This window comes from Platalea leucorodia, assembly GCF_965183815.1.
Source record: "Platalea leucorodia genome assembly, chromosome: 9".
Classification (NCBI taxonomy): domain Eukaryota; kingdom Metazoa; phylum Chordata; class Aves; order Pelecaniformes; family Threskiornithidae; genus Platalea; species Platalea leucorodia.
Window position 1 is genome coordinate 30,150,478 of NC_138831.1, and position 18,737 is coordinate 30,169,214.

Below are 18,737 nucleotides of genomic sequence, written 5' to 3' on the forward strand. Positions count from 1 at the left end.
GCGGAGGGAATTAGAGTGGAATAACCTGCCCGCTGTGGTCCGGGGAGGCTGCGGCAGCAGACGGTCAAGGCAGGGCTGGGAGGGGACTCTGCCTGTCACGAAATGAGCTGATGCCAGTGCCCAGGGAGAGGGGCAGATGGCCCTGTGGACCCACCTGTGGGACCCTCTGGGGGTGGAAGCCCAAGGGTGAGCCCCCGAGGTGGTTATCCTGACGTGGTTAGGATGAAAAGCCTCATCTTTCCTCCGCCCCGACGATGGCATCTCTTTGCACGGCAGTGCCAGGGCGGTGAGCAGCGTCCCGCCAGCCGGCTCCCAGGCATCACTGCAAGGTACAGGCTGTGCCGCGGGGGACAGAGGGCACTCACTCGGCTGCTCACACCGTCACCCAGCCCGGGTGGGCTCCCGGGCACGGATGACCCCATGCTGGGGGGAGAGGACGGTGTGTGGGGTCGGGATTACCCATGGGCAGGAATATCCCCATGGCTGCGGCAGCTGTAGGGATATTCCCCACCGCAGGATCGCAGCCACGAGGGGGGACACTTCCCCAGGCCCTTTTCACCAAGCTCCCTCCAAAGGGATGAGAGGGGACCAAGATGGGGACTCACTGCTCCGGACAGGCTCCGCCAGCGCCTCCTTGCCCATGGACTGCGCCTCCCGCATCTGCCAGGGGAGAGGAGCGTTTTCCAGCCTGTAAACCCCCCGCAAGCACGCTCCAGAGCCCCCCCAGGCAGCCATACCTTCATCTGATCTTTCAGGTACTCAGCTCGGGCCATCAGGGTCTGGATCTGGTGCAGAGAGAGGAAAGTCCCTTCAAAGCCATGCCAACGGGGACACGCCGCTGTCCCACGGCGGGCACTCACCTCTGCGTGGAGCAGCTCCCGTCGCCTCCCTGCAGGCTCCGCTGCAGAGGGAAGAGGGATGCGCTGTCACATCGGCCACAGGCACAGGATCCATCCCTGCCCTGCAGCACCCGCCACGGCCACAACTCACCGGCCAGGAGGAGCAGCAGCTCCCCCAGGCTCTGCTGGTAGAGCTCCAGGGTGTCACCGTCATCTTTGCCTTCCTCCTCCTGCAAGAGACCCTGGAGGTAGGGCTGCAGCCGGGGGGATACACCGGCTCCCTCCCCACCCGGGTTTGCTCTTTCTCTTTCCACTCGAGGGGAGAGGGGACCCCCAAATCCACGACTCACCTTAGCGATGGCTGCAGAAGCCATTTCCAGTGCACTGCAGAGCCGAGGCTTGTCCTTGGCCATCTCTGCAAGACGGGACATTGCATTGGGGAGCACCCCTGGGAGGCACCCTTCAGCCCAAAACCCCATCAGGTGCCCCCTTCCTGCTCCACCGATGCCAGGGGGGTCCCCAAAAACCACTACCTTTAAGGAGCTCTCTGGCTGGGTTCTCTTGCTGCAGGAGGTTCTTGCTGCTGGAGGTGACCAACGCCTTCAGCTCCTCCGCTCGGGAGATGTACTGCCCCACCTGCCCACAGCGCGGGGGTGAGGGGGCCCCCGCCACGGGGGGCAGAGGATGGGGGGCATCTTGCCAAGCTAAGCTGGGCAGGGAAGGTGGGGGGATGCTGTCCCCCACCTCCTCAGGGATTTTTGGCTCACCTTGGCACGGATGGCTTCTTTCCGGCGAGCATCGCTTTCATCTGGGAGGGAGAGCGATCGAACACTGGGGTGGGTGGGCTGCAAACTGGCCTCCCCCAGGGTGCTGCCCTCCCAACGCACCCAGCACTGCCCAGGACCCATGCAGCCCCCTGAAAAGGGTGGACTTACAGTGCAGAGCTGGCACAAAATACTCCAGGGCTTTGCAGTAGAGGGAGAGGGCAGCAGAGGCGTCCCCCTCCTGATCCTTCTTCACCGCCTCCACCACCAGGTCGGTCTGGGGGAGATGAGGTGGGGGCTCAGGGCTCGGCCCCCCCACATCCCCAGGGAGCAGCACCCCAGCACCCCGCTCACCGCCTTGCAGAGGCTCTCAGGGCCAGGGACGTGCTCCATATCCACGAAAGGGTGGGCAAAGAAGCCCTCGAAGGAGATGCGTTTCAAAGGGTCTCTCTCTAAGAGCTGTCCTAAGAGATCCCGACACTCCGGGGAGAGCGGGGGCCGGCTGGGCAGCTGGGGAGGGATGGGGGCTGAGACCACCGGCCCCACTGCAGCCCCAGCACGGGGACAGGCTACGAGATCCCACCCGGCTCCATCCCGTCCTGCGTTACCTCAACAGCCCGGTCACTGCGGATCTTCTCCTCTAGCTCAGCGAAGGAGCGGGAGGCAAAGGGCGGCCTCCCAAAAAGCGCTTCTGCAGGGGGAGAAAGGGAGCGGCGGGGGGAGATGGAGAGGGGGAAACTGGCCCCGAGCTGAACCCCGAGGGGGATAAAAGCAAAAGCCTACCGTAAAGGATGACGCCCACCGACCACAGGTCCACCCGGGCGTCGTACTGCTGGCGGCACACCATCTCGGGGGCCATGTAGAGCGGGGAGCCCCGCAGAACGTGCTTCTCGTCCCACGGTGACATGTGCTGTGCAAACCCGAAATCTGCAGGAGAAGGGGCAAGGAGAGCTCGTGGCGGGGTGGGGGGAGAAGGAATTACTACCCCCAGCCCCTCCCTGGGGACCTGCCCTGACCTGCCAGCTTCAGCTGGGGGTTCTCCGGGGCGCTCAGGAGTATGTTCTGTGGCTTGAGGTCCAGGTGGGAGATGTTGCGGTCATGGAGGAACTTCAGGGCGCAGGCTGGGCGGGCAGACGGGCACGTGGCAGGGGGGATGCCACCGCAGTCCTGCCCCCCAAAATCCCCGGGGAGGGTGCCTGATGGAGCCGGTGTGGATGCTGGGCAGGGTGACCTTACCAAGCTGCTGCAGGAAGATGCGTGCCACCTTCTCGGGAAGGATCCTGCGCATCCGGATGAAGCGGGAGAGGTCCCCCCCAGCGCAGAACTCCATGATCAGGTAGATGTGGTCGCTGTCCCACTGTGAGGCAAAAGGACTCCGTCACACTGCCCCAGCCGGTCCCGTCGTGTGTCCCACCCACGCTGGGCCCACCTGGACCGGTTTGCCCGGTTGCTGGCACCAAGCCCCACAGATACAGCCTTGGGGAGCCAGGCTGGACCCCAGGACCTGAGCTGGACGGGTGTTGGCTCAGTGTCCCCCTCGGGAAGCCCCCAGCCCCACCTGGAAGTCCTTGAGCTCCACGATGTGCGGGTGGCGGATGGTCTTCAGGATCTCGATCTCCGTCAGCAGGTTCTCCACCGACGCCCGGTTGAGGCTCCTCTTGCTCACGCACTTGATGGCCACCACTTCACGCGTGTCCCTCTGCCCAGGGGAGCTGACGCTGGAGCCCCCCCGTACCCCCCTCACCCAAACAGCCACCCTGGGGGGCCTTCCCCAGCCTGCCAGAGGGGACCCGGGGGGGGGGGGGGGGGGAGCCGCTAGCAAGGGACAGGTCCCAGGCTGGGGGCAGCAGGTCCCATAGAGGGGCTATAGGGAGGATGCCCCATGCGGGGGGCTGTGAAAAGGGCGGGAGGGGCGCAGAATTAGGGGGTCTGGCGGGGGTCCCCGCAGCGGGCCCGGCCCTACCTTCCTGTAGGCCTTGTAGACGGTGGCGTAGGTGCCGGCGCCGAGGCGTTCGGTGAGGATGAACTCGTCCAGGCGCGGCGGGGCCCAGCCGGCCCCGGCCATGCCCGCCCCGGCCCCGGCCCCGGCCCCGGCCCCGCTTCCGCCTTCCCGGCGCGCCCCGGCCCCGGCCCCGCCCCGCCCCGCCCCCGCCGGCAGGAGGGGCTGTGTTGAGCACATATACATTTTATTATTAGTTTGTTTGTGGGTTTGCTTTTTTTTGTTTTTTTTTTTTTTTACATGAAAAGATCAGACGCGGAGGAAAAAAATAATACATGAGGAAGGGGGTGTAAAAACGCTGATTTCTGGGTGAGGAGGCTGGGAGGCCCCCGGCCCTGCCTCCTGGGCAGGAGGGGACAGAGGGTCAGCCCCTCCTGGGCAGGAGGGGACGCCAGGCGGCGGGTCAGCCCCTGCCCCTCAGCCCCCTCCAAAGGGTCGCCCCCTCTCGGACGCGGCTTTCGAAGCCAAACGCTTTCCCAGCTGAAAAAGAAGAATGCGTGGGAGGAGGAAGGCGGGGAGGAGTTGTCCCCGGAGAAAAACGCATTGATGCTCTGGGCTGGCAGGCGCTCAGGGACAGCGCGGGCACCGCGTGGTGTTGGAGCTGGCGTCTCCAGTGCCGCTGCTCCCGAACAAAAATCCCTCCTCCCCTCCCTCCCCTGGTTTAAGGCCACGGTGAAGACTCGGCCCCGCTGCTCCCTTCTCCCCCCCTCCGTGCCTGGGGCCACGGGTGCTGGCGAAAGGGCACAGGAGCCCCGAGGGCCGTCGTCTGCAGGATCCTCCTGGAAGCGGAGGGGGGATCTGCCACGGGGAGGACAAGGGGAAAGACAAAGACGTTTCCCCTCCTCTCTAACCACCCGTGCTCCCAGGTTTTCCTTCGTGCCACATCACCCTGACCCTCAGGAAGCCGAGCAGTTAAGAGGTCAAAATACAGCATCGTGTAAGCATAATAAACCAAAAGTACAGTTTCTGCTCTTAAAATTAACAACAAACTACATGCAAGTTACAAACCCCCCCCCCCCCCCCCCAAAAAAAAAAACAGCAGATAATCAAATTCTTCATAGCAAAGGCCAATAGAAGAGAGAAAGTAAAATCAAAAACCTGCTTCCCCCCTTGCCTTCCTGCTATGGACAGGGTGAGGGGAGGAGGAGAGACAAACACTCAGTATGTCCTGGATAGAGAAATATATTTGCTTCAGAGAATGTCTCCCCTATCTCCCCACACCCTAAAACAAGACAGGGAAAACTAATCGTCATAAACGTAGGCCAGCTGAAGCTAAAAAACCAGACCTCTTCTCATCCAGAGTTGGCATCACAGAGCTAACATGGTACCCCCAAAAAGTGCATCTTTAAAAAAAAAAAAAAAAATGAAGGTTGGGGTGACGATGGCAGAGGAAGCGAGGGGGAGGCAGCCCTGGGAAGGGCTAGTTTCCCCGGAAAGCACTCTGTGCGGCTGAGGAGGCTGCCCCAGCGGCTGCGTTCTGGAAGCCCCTGTTGGTGAGGATGCCTTGGGAAAACTCTTCCTGGGCCCTTTGGAAACTGGCTCCCGTGCGCCGATACAGGGAATGCACCTGGGAAACAGAGAAGGAAAAAAAAAAAAATCAGCCTGCAGGTACGGGTTGTGCACACATCTTGCTTGCTTCTCCCTGGCCCTGTTGCTAACCAGCTCTCTTGGCAGCTAGAAAGGATGGGCTGGAGCCATTGGCTCCACATCACCCAGCACATGATGCTGCAGATTCCAGGAGACCCTCATTTGTGGTAAAACGTGGAGCTCTCAACAAAATGGCGGGTATCAGACCAAAACCTCCTCTCCCTGCACTGTGATGGTATGGACACTTAACCCCTGCATTTACAGACACTTGCAGGGCAGGACCTGAAGGTGCCTGCAACTACAAGAATCAGGTATTTCCTTCAAGATACAATTTAGGAGAAAAATAGGAGGAAGCAATAGAAACAGAACCAGTTCAGTCTGTCCTTGCCTTCCCCAAAGCTACACTTCTGCTGTTAATTGCAGAAATGCAACCCTCGTGTGGTCAGTCAGAAGGAGGAAGCGGGGCTTGTGTTTGGGAGCCAGCAGGAAGGCACTCATTTGAATCCCACCAGGCTTTGAGAGTCCCACAACATTGTGATAGCAGTGATTGTAAAGCCCTGGATACCCCAACAAAACAACCGCCTTCTCTGCTCAGCCAACTCTGGACAGGCTCAAGCTAAAGGGAGGTGCAAGAAATTTGATGTTCATGTTTGGTGAAGGTGACATTTGGGACCTCGCTAGCCATCCTCTCTGGACAGCAGCCTTACTACACCCTCCTTTAGCCTAAAGTGCATTTGAGGCGCTTCACATGCATGGTTAATTCCTGCACCTGGGAAAACATAATCCAGGAGTGCAGCTCAGACTGGGATCCACCTGGCTGGAGAGCAGCTCCATGGAGAGGGACCTGGGGGTCCCGGTGGACAGGAAGCTCAGCATGAGTGAACAGTGTGCTGCTGCGGCCAAGAAGGCCGATAGGATGCTGGGTTGCATCAAAAAGGGCATCACCAGCAGAGATAAAGAAGTCATTATCCCTCTCTACTCAGCGCTTGTCAGGCCACACCTGGAATACTGTGTACAGTTCTGGTCCCCATTATACAAAAAAGATGCGGACAGGCTGGAGGGGGTTCAGAGAAGGGCCACCAAGATGATCAAGGGTCAGGGAAGCCTGCTGTATGAGGATGGGCTGAGAGAGCTGGGCTTGTTCAGCCTTGGGAAAAGGAGGCTTAGAGGTGATCCCATCACCATGTACCAGTACTTAAAGGAGAGCTACAAAGATGGAGACTCCCTTTTTACAAGGAGTCCCATGGTGAGGACAAGGGGTGATGGGTACAAGTTACTCCCAGGGACATTCCGATTGGACATGAGAGGGAAATTTTTCACAATGAGAACAGTCAACCATTGGAATAATCTCCTCAGGGAAGCAGTTGACTCCGCTATGCTGAACATGTTTAAGACTCAGCTGGACACGGTGCTGGGCAATCTCATCTAGATTGTGCTAGAAAGGTTGGACCAGATGATACTTGAGGTCCCTTCCAACCTGGTATTCTATGATTCTATGCCTTACTGAAGCATCTGTGCCTCTTGTTCCCTCCCCAAAGGCTACTTTCCCACCTGCAAGTCCCCTTAGTGTTCAAGCAACTTGGCATCAATGCAGGAAGCACAAGCAAAAATACTTTCACTAAAAGCTTGTGACCTGGCAGTCTTACATCTTCAAAAGCAAGCTAATCCCCAGACAGATGAGAGGAGGTGGTAACCCTAGGACACCCTGGGAGCAGCCTGACTTGCAGATCTGCAATTCAGACAAGACCTTGCCTTGTCTCCGAGCCACTCACCTGCTTCAGGAGGAAGAGTGAGAGAACTGCACACAGAGTGAAGAATCCTGCCACCACCATCATGATAATAGTGACGGCCAGGTTCCCGTGCACCTCAGACAGCGCAGCGATCCAGCCGCTGCAAGAGAGAGGAGAGCGGGGTGAGCCTGACGAGCATTCGATTCACAGGATGAGATGGAGCAGAGCGAGAAGCAGCACCGACGGTTGCACAAGAGCCTTTTGGAGAAGGTTACAGGGAAGTGCAAACCCAAACATAACGGCTGTTGGAACAGGGACCCAGAGCTCATCCAGGCACTTGTTTGGAGGCCAGAATTTCCATTACCATTTTTAGAAGCAATCCACCTCTGCACAAGAGAATCGTGCTCACCCCACCCACATTACAGCCCTGGCCCCGGACCACTCCCCTTAGGCAGCAATTGGTACCCTTGGCACTGTCATAAATCAAGTCACTTCCACGAACACCTTCTCAAAATTCAGCCAAGTAGTGTAAAGATAGGCCAGTACATCTAAATTGTAAGAGATCAGCTGGCAGATCTGGAGCCTAGACCTACATGTCACCTTGACAGCTCTGCATGGACAGGTATGTTGGGAGGGTGAGGAAAAGGAAGGAAGGGATGAAGTAAAGAGCTACAGAAAAGAAGAAACTGGCAGTTGTTGAAGGGAAGGGGTAGGGAGGATGCTGGGAGTTATCAGTGCTTGGCTGTGGCCGAAAATACCAAGATGCCTCATTCAACACCCCCTCCTGGGTGCTGGAGAAAGAAATCTTTCCAACTGCTAAACAAAGCAAGCCGTGTGCCACCAGGAGAGAGGGAACCCAAGTGAGCCCAACCATCCCATGTGATGTGCTGCACAACTCCTTGCTTATTACAAGGAAGCGGAAAGGCACACCATGCACTACAGCCAAAAATAAATGCGCTGTCTGGCTCAAGGAAACAGCTGAAAGCTCAACGCATGCCCTCCAAAGTCAGACTAAAAACGGACTGCCCCCTCCCAGTCCTCGATGACTAAGGCAGCACCAGCTAGCAGGGGAGGGAGCACGAGGACAGCTTTGCCCGTGAGCCCTTCTGCAGGCAGCAGGCAAAAATAAACAGCAGTTTCACTGCGCTCATCACCTGAAGGCTCCCCCTCCAGAGAAAAACCACTAGCTGTTAACCTTTTCACTGTTCACAGTAACTCCGGAATCTGATCTGCAGCCAACGCAGCAAGGCGAAAAGAAAGCCAGTGCTTTCACTGCAGGGGGCAACTGCTGACAAGAGGCCTGTTGGACCCACTCCAGAAGCCCAGACTCACCCTTCTGTGCAATGCCATCAAGGAAGGGTGAGGATAAAACCCTCTCCGATTATTTTTTTGAAGCACAGCCCACCAACAACATGCTCGAGAGAAATTCAGGAAGAGTTTGCGGACAGAATCAGGCTGCTAGCAGCAGTATTGAGTTAAGCCGTACCCAGACTCCAGGTCAGATTATCCCTCACCACGCCACTACATCCTCTATCAGGGAAGGCTCCATTTTAACACAAGGCAGATACGGTCAACACTAGAGGCTCAGCATCAAGAAGGGATAAGTATTATATGTATTAAGTGAGGGGGAAGGCAGCAGAGGAAGTGTGGAAGATTTCACATACAACTTCCAGCACTGGCCCATAGCAGCAGCAGCCGCGGTACATGCCTTTGCTGGGACTAGGACAGGAGGAGCAGGGAAGAGAGGCAGCCCAGCTGGCACCTGCCAAAGCTGGGTATCAGGTGAGAGGAAAACCACAGGATAAAGAACAGACAGCTGTCAGAAACAGACCCCAAAGCTTTTGACAGTCACAGCCCTGGTGAGAAAAAGCATCTGTGCAGAGCTGTGACACGGCAGCCCACGAAGCCACGCTTACCTGTCTCCCCAGCCAGGAATGCCGACAGCCTGGATGATGTAGATTGCTATTTGGCAGAAGAAGATGAAAAAGAAGACGAAGAAGCTGAAGGAGCTGTCAGACCTGCAGGAGAGATGGCAGCAGGAGTGAAACCCAGGGACATGATCCCCACACTTCTCTACAAGGAGGGAAACAATCTCAGTGAACTCCTTTCTCCAGTGGAAAGCTGCTAAGGGGAGGTGATTTCAGGAGGAACTTATGCAGCAACACTACTTACAACATGTCCACTGCATATCGCAAAATCACCGCTCCGCCCAGTGCAAGATGGGGTGAAGGCAGCTTCCTTAACGCATGCAGTGTGCTCAACACATTAACGTACCAAACAGTTTCTCAGAAATTAATGAAAAAGTAGGACCCTGTGATTGGTCAGGCTTGGATTTCAAGACGAAAAAGGACCACCATAATTAGCTTCCACCAGATACTTCTAATATGTTTATGAACAAGTGGGTTTGATCTATTTAATGATGCAAAGAGCTGGAAAAATCCTGCAGGCAATATATGATCAGAACAGATAAAACCAAAGCTCCTCCCACTAAAAGATATATCCCCGTTACAGAAGAAAATAGTACTTGCCTGAAAGCCTTGTAAATTGGTCGGTACCAACAGAGAAAGGCACAAGGAGTGAATAAAATAAACCACAGGATCGAGAGACCAAAGTCTACTCCTCTCTCCGCCTGGACTGTGAACCACGCTAGGCAAGCAAGCAGGTTTAGGAGCAGGGTAATTGAATGCACTATTCAGGATGGGAGAGAGAAAAAAAAAAACACCAGTAAGTTCTTGGAAAACTCAGCAGCATCCCTAATCTCTCACTGAACACATGGAGCTCTGCAGAAATTAAAGGAGACTTTGGGCCATCTAATTTCCTTGCCTCCCTTGAAAGGAAAATGGAGCTTAACCCAAGAACCTCATCTGATCCTGCTGCTTACAACCAAATCTTAAATCTTTTCAGAGCACCAAAGCTGACAAATACGGTTGAGACTGTTTTGCACCCAATCTCTGAACTGCGCTGTCTGCTGCCTTTCAGAGTCCCAGGAGAGATGTTAAAGTCTCCATTAAACAACCATCAAAATTCTGTCATGAACAAACTATTCCCACAGCATAAACCTGGAATCCTTTACATCTGCCTTCATAAAAAAGGAAGGGAGACATTATTTTACCCTTGCAGACAACACCTACAGAATTTCCTGTAGGTCAAAACTCAGCATTTGATACTGAATCTTCCTGGAAAGAGTTTTTATTGCAGTTCAAGCTATTACTTACGCATCCACAAGTAATACAGCTTCTTGCATATCCGCTGGTAGTCAGCTGGGATGTCGGCAGAAAAATCCTGATAAAAACACGGCTTGATCGGACACTTCTTGGGAAGAGGTGGCCAGTTGTTCTGCCTCGCTGTGGAAAGGAGAAAGGAGCAGTTCTTTACTTGCTCCTCTCTCACAGAAAGACTAATTCGCAGACCATAATTTCCAAGTAGCCATTCATATAGATGGACATTAAAAACCTCAGAAGGGGCCAGGTCTTGGTAAGTAACTAGGTTTGCGCAGGCAGCACAGCAGGGATGCGTTAACTCTGCTGGCAGCAGTGAGGCAGACCAGCCCAGTTCGAGGGCTTTCCTCTGTGGGAGGCAGAATTCCCCTGCAATGGCCAAAGGGGCAAACCATTGCCACTCAGCACTACAAGTCCAGATTCAGCCATTTAAAACTAAGGTCAGGGGAAAATATTGTTTTGCTGTGGTTAAGAGAACCTCGAGACTGGGAAAAATGCTTTACTGCTCTCAGTGAAAAGCCTTAACGCAGAAGCATCACACAACAGCTCAGACAGGGACACGAAACTGCTGTTTGAAGAACTTAACGTGGCCAAGTGTGGATGCTGAGAGCACGCTCGAGGGCAAAGGCCCACCAGAGCTGGTCTCCAGCATCTCTTCTCTGAGCTCGTTTCCCACCTTGTAAGTTATGGGATGACAGGTACAATCCCAAGAGGGTTGCCAGAGCTCTGAAGGACTAGAGGAAAGACACGCGGCTTGTAAAAAGCTGCACACACTTAGACAGACTGAGCCTTCATCAAATCCTGACAAACTGAGCGATCCAGGCTTCCCTGGGCATCGTACTCATTGCAGGCAGGGCAGGAAGCATTACTCACGATTAATGCTGGCTGAGTTACTCTGCAATTCCCTTTCCTTCTTCTCCAACTCGGCTGCCTTCCTCTCTAATTCTGCCTGCTGCTGAAGAAGCCCAGACTGTGCTGCTGCAGCCACAGCCTAAAGTAGGGGGAGAAAAAGGTAAGTCCTTCCCTAACCAAGGCAGTGGCAATACCACCAGCAAACACACCAGATGCCAAACTGGAACGGAAGCAAAGGCAATTCAATAGCAAAGGCTGAGGACAATTTGAAAGCTGAATACCCATGGCCGATCTGAAACATCTTGAGGCTTTCTGCCTTACCTGCTGGAGGACAAAATCCAGATCAATGCAGAACTCCACTTGGATGTTCCTCTCTTATCCCATGGGAAGATAGAGCTGGAAGAGCCCTCAAGATGCTATCCAGTCTGTTGCCCATCCTCTACGCCCTTCCCTTTCAGCAAACCTATGCTTTTCTGCAGCTTCCTCTACCTCCTAGCTTGCCTCATTTCTCCAAGTGCCTTGCAACAGAGCAGTGAGCAGGACTCCCGAGTTTACCAGGATGATTCCTTTCCCAGCTAGGAGAGGAGGTTCAAAGGAAAGGCAAGACAGCCTTCTACCATACATCTTAAGCATCTCTTCTACCTGTTTGCTATTCTGAGAACTGATCCTTTCTCCTAGCAGCCTTGGCTTCTCTGTTCTTTGGATGAGGTGGTCCTGGCAGTCAGGTACTTGCTAGCCAGTCTAAGCAGCGGCTGCAACATATAGCTAGACTGCATTTACACTCGTGGAACCGAGCGTGTCTGACCAGTCACCAGAACTAAGCTAAAAGCATTAGCAGGATGCATTTCAGTGTTTGCAGAGGGAAGCCAGAGCAAACAGGATACAAGGCAAAGTGAGCTCTGCCACCAGAGGGACAGGGAAAAGGCATAAAAAGAACTGCATGTATGTATTCCCAACAAGAGATCTGCTTCACAAGGTAGGTACAAATGCAACTTTAAAAGATCACACCCAACCCCAGGGAATCCCCTTCCCCTCCTATTCCCACATGCCTCCAGAGGCCCACGGGAGCTCCTTCACGCTGTCCAGCCCAGCTCTTGGGAAGGAGGCAGCAAGGGGTTGCCATACCTGGGGAGTGGGCTCCACAGACGTCTGCAGAACAGCAGGCTGTGAGCGGCCAGAGGGCTGCGTGGCTGGCGTCGTCCGTGCTGCATTTGTCTGCATATAAGTCACAAGCAACACGGCAAAAACATTACATATGGCTTCTTTTAGCAAAGGATAGTCCAGGTTTTAACACTACTAAAACAGAAAGCACTAGCAGGAAGCAACTCTGTGTTTTCAAAAGTTTGGTAGTTCCTTAATGCACTGGGGGAGCAGCACCTGAGGATTACAACTATTAGGCAAAGGAGAAACAAAAAGGGATTTTGATCAGTTGTTTAAACTACAAATATTGCTTTACCCCAGTTTCCTGTTCTCCTTTTCCCATCTCACACATGGCAGCAGCCAGGAAATAAGAATAAAAGTTCTTGCAGCAATCCATCAATGATATCACCACAGCAGTTCAGCTCCCAACCCAGAGACCAAATAAATATTGATGCCTCCTGCCACAAAACATCTTCCCCTTCACACTTCATATAGCTTTACTGTGAGCCAGCAGCGAGTTTGATAGGAGCTGTTCCATGCGAGTGGAGAGCTCCAGCTGGGACTTTATTAGTGCTCCAGTGCAGGAGCAGTCGCTTGCAGCTTACCAAGCACACAACGAACTACTGTCTGTGGAGAAATCAGTTGCAAACACCTCACTCTTTCAAGTTGCACCTGCCAAAGGACCTTCTACACTGCTAAAACCACCACCAAGATACCTAGCGCAGAAACACATGGCACGTACCAGCTGGGAGCTCTCAGAAAAGGGGTTGAATTCATCCAAGCCACTTTGGCTAGTGTTTGTGAGCTGTGTCACGGAGGGATCCTGAAAGGAGAGAGAACAAAGAAAAATCAGCAGCGGACACAGGTTATCATTAGCTTCTCTGTTATCCACACTGCCTGCCTTCCATCCACTTGTTAACTGGGAACAGGATGGGGTGAAACACACTGCCGCCACCAGGAGACGGCCTCGGCTGGCGATGAATTTAAATAACCAAGGTGACGACTATCAGCAAGGCAAGACCTGTGGGCAAAAGTAATCTCCCGTTCAGCCAAGAGGTATATTTGAAGAACTACAACAAGTTTTTGGCACAGGAGCCCTTTCTGCAGATTACTACTTCTTACCTACAGTGAGTTATTCCTAATTTCCAGAGACCTGAAGCCAGACAGGGATTCATTCACCCATGGTCAGAGAGTTACTGGACACCTGGGACCACCTCCCAGACCTCACCCGTACCAGAAAGCAAGTGGGGATCCACAAAGCACAGCAGAGCCTCACAAAATGAGTTTCCAGGTACAACTGGTCCTGGCTGATGGGTGTCAGCTGCCACCCAGAGCATTTGGACCAGCAAGCAAAAGTGCCAATGATTGCTCTGAAAAGGCAAAACACCCAGGAAAGTTGAGGTGGAGGTGTGATACCAATTAGTTCTGGAGGTTTTAACTCTGCCAGCATAACAGCTGCATTCACCTGTACTCACAGCATCTCCTACTTGTCTCCATCAAATAGTCCAATTGTTTAAAAAAAGGCTCTCAGCACCTCTGCCAAACACACCTTTCTTCCCTCACCTGCAATGCACTTAGCTATTTTTATTTCTTCTTTTATATTCACTACTTGCCATGAAAGATCCCTCTTTAATAGCCAGACTTGGACCTCTGGAGTGTTTCTCGCCCCAGTTATTAGAGAAACAAGGTACTTTTTGAACTCAGATATCCTACTGCAAGAACAGCCTGGCAACCTGATAGCTGGGTGTGGGTAAAAAAAAGTGGCTTTCTATCCCTCTCTCCCCCAGTAACTCGTGTCTCAAGATCAGTCATTATAATTTCGTGGTTAATGGGGTGAGAAGCAATTGAGGCTGTGACAAGGCAAGAGTGAGCAATTGAGGTATGCAGAGGCTGACCGAGTCCGTGTGCTGCAGAAAAGTCATTTGGTTTGTCTGCAACCTGCTGAAGCCATTCCCCAGGGTTTTAGCACAGCCTTCTGCTGAGCAAGATGCGTACAGAACAGTTAATGAGTAACTTCACACATCTCCTCGATAGCAGGCACTCCCTACGCAACAGGTTGCACTAGTTTATGAATCACCCCGGGCTGAGGGATCTCAGATGAGGAGGTTTCGGATGCTGCTTGATGAAGTACAACTCCCTAGCCAGGCAGGGCTGTAAAAAACGGGGAGCACCAGCCGAACTGCCACACTGGAAATAAGGACTGCAAGGACTCGAGGCACAGTTTATTTCACTCCTTACTCCTCTGGAGGCTTTAGCTTAAACAGTTTTGCAGACGCATGGGCTGTCGACACAAGCTTACAAGTCAGTTAACACATGATAGCTACTGCGTGCTAGCACAATACCCTTTAATCCAGATCAGGCGAGGTCCCAGCCTGACTGAAGTCCAGCAGAAGATGACTGCACAAGGAAGAGCAACTCCCTTAAAGGTATGGGCAGAAGAAACCAAAGACTGCATAACCACTTTAAGAGCTTGAACGGTCAGGCTGGGAGGAAAGTGCTCAGAAATAAGGAGAAGCACTAGAATACTGAGGCAAAACACACATTTTTCTCTTCCCATCACTCACCTCCATTCAAAAAGAAAGCTCCCAAATTAAGCAGAGGCTCACCAGCGCAGCACTGCTATCGAAAGGGCAGGCTGCCAGTGGCCTAAGCAGGGCAGGGAGAGAACATCACTGTTTCACTGCTTTCAGCTGCAGAACAGTTTGATTTCAAAGGGAGATGACTCTCATCTTATTGCGTAGCTTAAAAGAAAAAAGTTACTTAACTAGGCAGCATGGCCAAGGCAAGGCAGCTCAGCTTAACTTGCTTGCTATTGTGCAAGTGTGTCTAAAACAGATATACAAAGAGCATGGAATCTGCAACAAAGCTGAAGTGTGTTTGGACATGTGCCTCTGCGCCCTGGATAGGGCAGGAAGGAAAACAGCAGCTGTGAAACAGGGGCTGATATAAAGGCACCAGCTTCCGCAAGCCTGAACTGCACAGCGTGAAGGATGAGTAAGCACGAGAAACGCAGAGGAGATGAATGAGAAGTTGCCCACAAACTTCACATTTTACAGTTATTTTCTGCAAGCTACAAACTAAAAACCAGTTGACCCTCCTGAAATAAGCACAAGCCTGGCTCTTTATGCTGTGAAACAGGGACTTAATTTAGTCACTGAACCACTTGAAGCCACATTACCCAGCTGTCCCTCCTCCGAAGAAGTAACGGCACTCTCCTCTCCGCTCCAAAGGCCCCACATGCCTTGCCTTTCTGAGGGCTGAGTTGTTAGGATCCTCTGTTAAACTCGAGCAATTCTTCTCAACTTCTTTCCTGCTTCAGAGCTAAGGAAGAGCCTGAGCACCTGAAGGCTCTCTTACTTCCCCAGCTATTCTGTTTCATTTAATAACTACCTCCAGCCACAAACTTCAGGCTCACAAGTCAATGATTAGATTGATCGGCAGAACACCAGCGAGCAGATCCCCATTTGTCACCCTTCCTACCATCGCTTGCACAAGCAGTACGGATATGTGATGTCATTTTTCATGACTTCAAATTCCCCAGTGCAGAATAATTTCGTGTTTGGACCAAATTGCACTGACACAAAGATTAAAACTGTTTTCAAATGCAGTGTTTAATGCAAGTCCAAAGTTGCTGTAGCACTGTGCCAGTTGTCAGAGCTGCTAGAAGATTTTGATACAACAGGTTTGTACAAGAAAGGATATTCTTCCATTTCTTTCTGCTCCCACAGGCTAAAGAAACAAAACGAGTTGCCTCTCTAGATGAGATCAAGGCAAGAGAACTCAAACAACAATCACCTGGAACTTAACATGGTTGTCTACATATCACAGTAACTGCCCCAAATATCGCCAGTTCAGCAGTCAGCCACCAGCACGGGACCTCAGAGCACCGCCACTGCCTGGAAGATGCATTGAGAGAAACCTCAAGGATTTCATTATCGATCTCTCTAAAGAAGATGGAAGTTTCCAGCCCTGTCAGAAGCTTGCATCAAAGTTTTGGAGGTAGCTGCCACTTATAGCAGGTTACTGAATAAACCAAGGCAGTTAATCATCTCTCGTTAACCAGTTACAATAAGTAACAGAAAGAAGAGCCAGAGACATTTTTAACAGGACCAAACCAGCTTATTTTATACCAAACTTATTGAACATCATGAACAAAGTCTCCTTAAAAGGCAAGGATCCCCAGTTATGTCAGGATTCGCAGAGCATGAAGCGCTGTACTGGGATCCACAACAAGGAAAGACAACCCTGGTGCTCTGCCCAAGAGATATTCATCAGCGTGACAAGGCTGGGAGGGCGAAGACGCTTCTAGTCTTTCAGCAAGATCTCCAGAGCACATGGAAGGGGATGTCAGCGCCTGCCGGGCAGGCAAACCGTCCCCCCAGCCCTGCACAGCACCAAGGCAGAGCGTGGATCCAAACCCCGGCAGGGAATGGGCTCGTTTAATCAGATTTACTAGACTGGGGCAGTGCTGTCCTACATCGTGAGAAGCCATTTTCAAATCGGAGAGACATTTAAGGCTCTGGGCAGCAGCAGTTGGAGATTCCTTGTGTCCAGCTGCTGACGACCGGGGAAATTTTTCTTTAAAGAAAGGGACAAAGATGAACACAAACCTCACACTCCAGAAGAAAAGAGGATATAAAACCTGCCACAAAGACCAGCTGTAGCTGCAAAGAGCCATCAGACAACCGCAGGGGCATCCATGGTGTGACGAATATTGGTCCTCATTAAAAAGTAAGCCTGACATCAGAGTTACCTGTTGTAAATTCCATCCAATCTTTTTTGTTTAAACAGTGAGTAAAGTGCAAGCACGGCCCTGTTCGGTCAGATACCAGGGCAGCTCTAATGTGCGTAAGGCAACAGAATATTTACTTCCTCAGTGTTGAAGCAATAAATCCCTACAGGAACAGTGACTGTACGTGTCAGCCACCCTACATTCCCCCCCACGAAAGGAATGTTACAGGAACACGGTCATCCGAACCCTTCCCGAGACACAGGGGAGGACCTCAAAATGAAGGTGAGGGAGAGAAAGGATTTTTCTCTTCCGATTTCACTTTGATTCCTCAAAACAATGAGCCCGATCAGCAAACAGTTTCGTTTTGGCTTGGCCATGAAATCAGAGGCCAGGAAATCACCCCTTCCTGCAGATTACGTCCCAGCCAAACAACAAAGGTAAGGCAGCATCTGCAGCCGCTCGCTGATGAGAGTCAAAGCCCGGACACGGGTTTTCACGCCACCGCCACACCGGTCGGGTCCCAGCGGCCGCTCCCGGCCAACTCCCTGCGTAAATGACCCCACGTTTCAGAGCACGGAGGTTAATCCCATAGGGGAGAAACCCAGTGAAAGCAGACAAAGTCTCCAAGAACCTCAAAAGCCGTGGCCCCTGAAAAAACACGCTTTTTGCCTTACAGGCTCAGTGTTAAGAGCCGACACGTGAAGAACGGGCCCGAAGAGAGCCAAGAGCGGGTCAGACCGCCCTGCAGCGCCGCCGAGAGAGGTCTCCTGGGGGATTATGTTTAACACCTCCACAACCTGGGCATCCCCAGCCCTTTCGGCGTCCTCCGAGGCAGGGCCGGACCCCCCCCCCAGAGCCCGGGGGGGGGCGCGGCGGGGGCTGGGAGCGGAGGAGGCCGTGAGACCCCTCCTCGCAGGGAGGAGGGGAGAGACGCGGGCTTCCAGCCGGCGAGGGCGGCGGGCAGGGCTCCCGGCGCCCGCGGGCCGGGCCCCGCCGGGATCACAGCGGGGGCTGGGGAGGGGAGCGGGGACCCGCAGCCACGGGCGGGGGGGAAGCGAGGCGGGAGCAGGGCGGCGCCGGGGGGCGCGGGGGTCCCGGCCCCGCCGCACGGCCCTGGAGGGGGTCCCGGCACGGCCCCCCCAATCCCGCCCCCTCCCCCTGATTGGCCGCGGCGGGGAGAAGCGGCGACGCCATTGGCCAGCGACGCTTCAGTCAGTGCCACGTCCCGCCGGCGGCGGGCAGGGGGAGGAAGGGGCCGCCCGGGCCCGGCGCCCACCTGGAAGGGGTTGATGTCCACCGGGTCGGCGAACGGGTTGGTGTCGAAGCCCGACATGGGCGCGGTCCCCGCTGCTCCGCTCCGCGCTCCCGCCGCCGCACCAGGCACTTCCGGGGCAGCCGCGGCGCCTGCACCGCCAGCCACGTGACTGACCCGCCCGCCGCGCAGCCGCTTTGGCCCCGCCGGGAACGGGGCGGCTCCCGCGGGGCGGGGCCGCGTGACGTCACAACGGCGGCTACCGCCTATAGCGCGGGGGGGGGGGGAGGTTACCCTAGGGGCGGGGCCGCGGTCCACGAGGGGGCACCTATAGAGGGACCTATGGGGGGGCAAGCTCTGCGGGAGGGGGGTCTCTGTAGGGCCCACAGCCCCTCCCCTATAGCACGTCGCCTATAGAATGTCCCCCACAGAACGTCCCCTATAGCGGCGCCCACAGCCCCCGCGGAGGTTCACGCGGACGGGCAGTGCCGGCGGGCGGGCCGGTCGCCGCCGGCCGCGCAGCCCCATATACCGCGCTCCCCATGTACCGCGCTCCCCTATGGCCGCTATAGGGTGCGCGTAGGGCGCTGCCCCGCCCAGCCCGGCCGGGGGAGGCGGTGCCGC

At 54.1% G+C, this 18,737-nt stretch overlaps 2 protein-coding genes across 4 annotated transcripts; both read right to left on the minus strand.

Moving 5' to 3' along the window:
- Positions 1-225: 225 nt before the first annotated feature.
- Positions 226-3,686, minus strand: ULK3 (unc-51 like kinase 3). Of its 3 annotated transcripts, none has more exons than XM_082322570.1 (15): positions 3,567-3,679; positions 3,162-3,302; positions 2,840-2,960; positions 2,620-2,724; positions 2,387-2,530; positions 2,212-2,294; positions 1,958-2,113; positions 1,775-1,880; positions 1,607-1,647; positions 1,373-1,475; positions 1,190-1,254; positions 991-1,069; positions 738-901; positions 606-660; positions 226-336 (listed from the first exon to the last, which is right to left on the minus strand). In XM_082322570.1, exons 1-15 carry the CDS (start codon positions 3,666-3,668, stop codon positions 320-322), a joined length of 1,482 nt encoding a protein of 493 aa, XP_082178696.1. In that variant the 5' UTR covers positions 3,669-3,679; the 3' UTR covers positions 226-319. The 3 variants fall into 3 exon arrangements, with proteins under 3 accessions (XP_082178696.1, XP_082178697.1, XP_082178695.1); XM_082322571.1 differs by having other exon boundaries at positions 261-660; positions 738-785; positions 861-901; positions 3,567-3,686; XM_082322569.1 differs by having other exon boundaries at positions 261-660.
- Positions 3,687-4,768: 1,082 nt separating this feature from the next.
- On the minus strand, positions 4,769-18,285 carry SCAMP2 (secretory carrier membrane protein 2). The gene is made up of 9 exons (XM_082322577.1): positions 18,138-18,285; positions 12,872-12,952; positions 12,115-12,204; positions 11,011-11,128; positions 10,135-10,263; positions 9,448-9,607; positions 8,836-8,937; positions 6,962-7,079; positions 4,769-5,169 (listed from the first exon to the last, which is right to left on the minus strand). The coding sequence occupies exons 1-9, from the start codon at positions 18,192-18,194 to the stop codon at positions 5,023-5,025; spliced, it is 1,002 nt and encodes a 333-aa protein (XP_082178703.1). The 5' UTR covers positions 18,195-18,285; the 3' UTR covers positions 4,769-5,022.
- Positions 18,286-18,737: the final 452 nt, after the last annotated feature.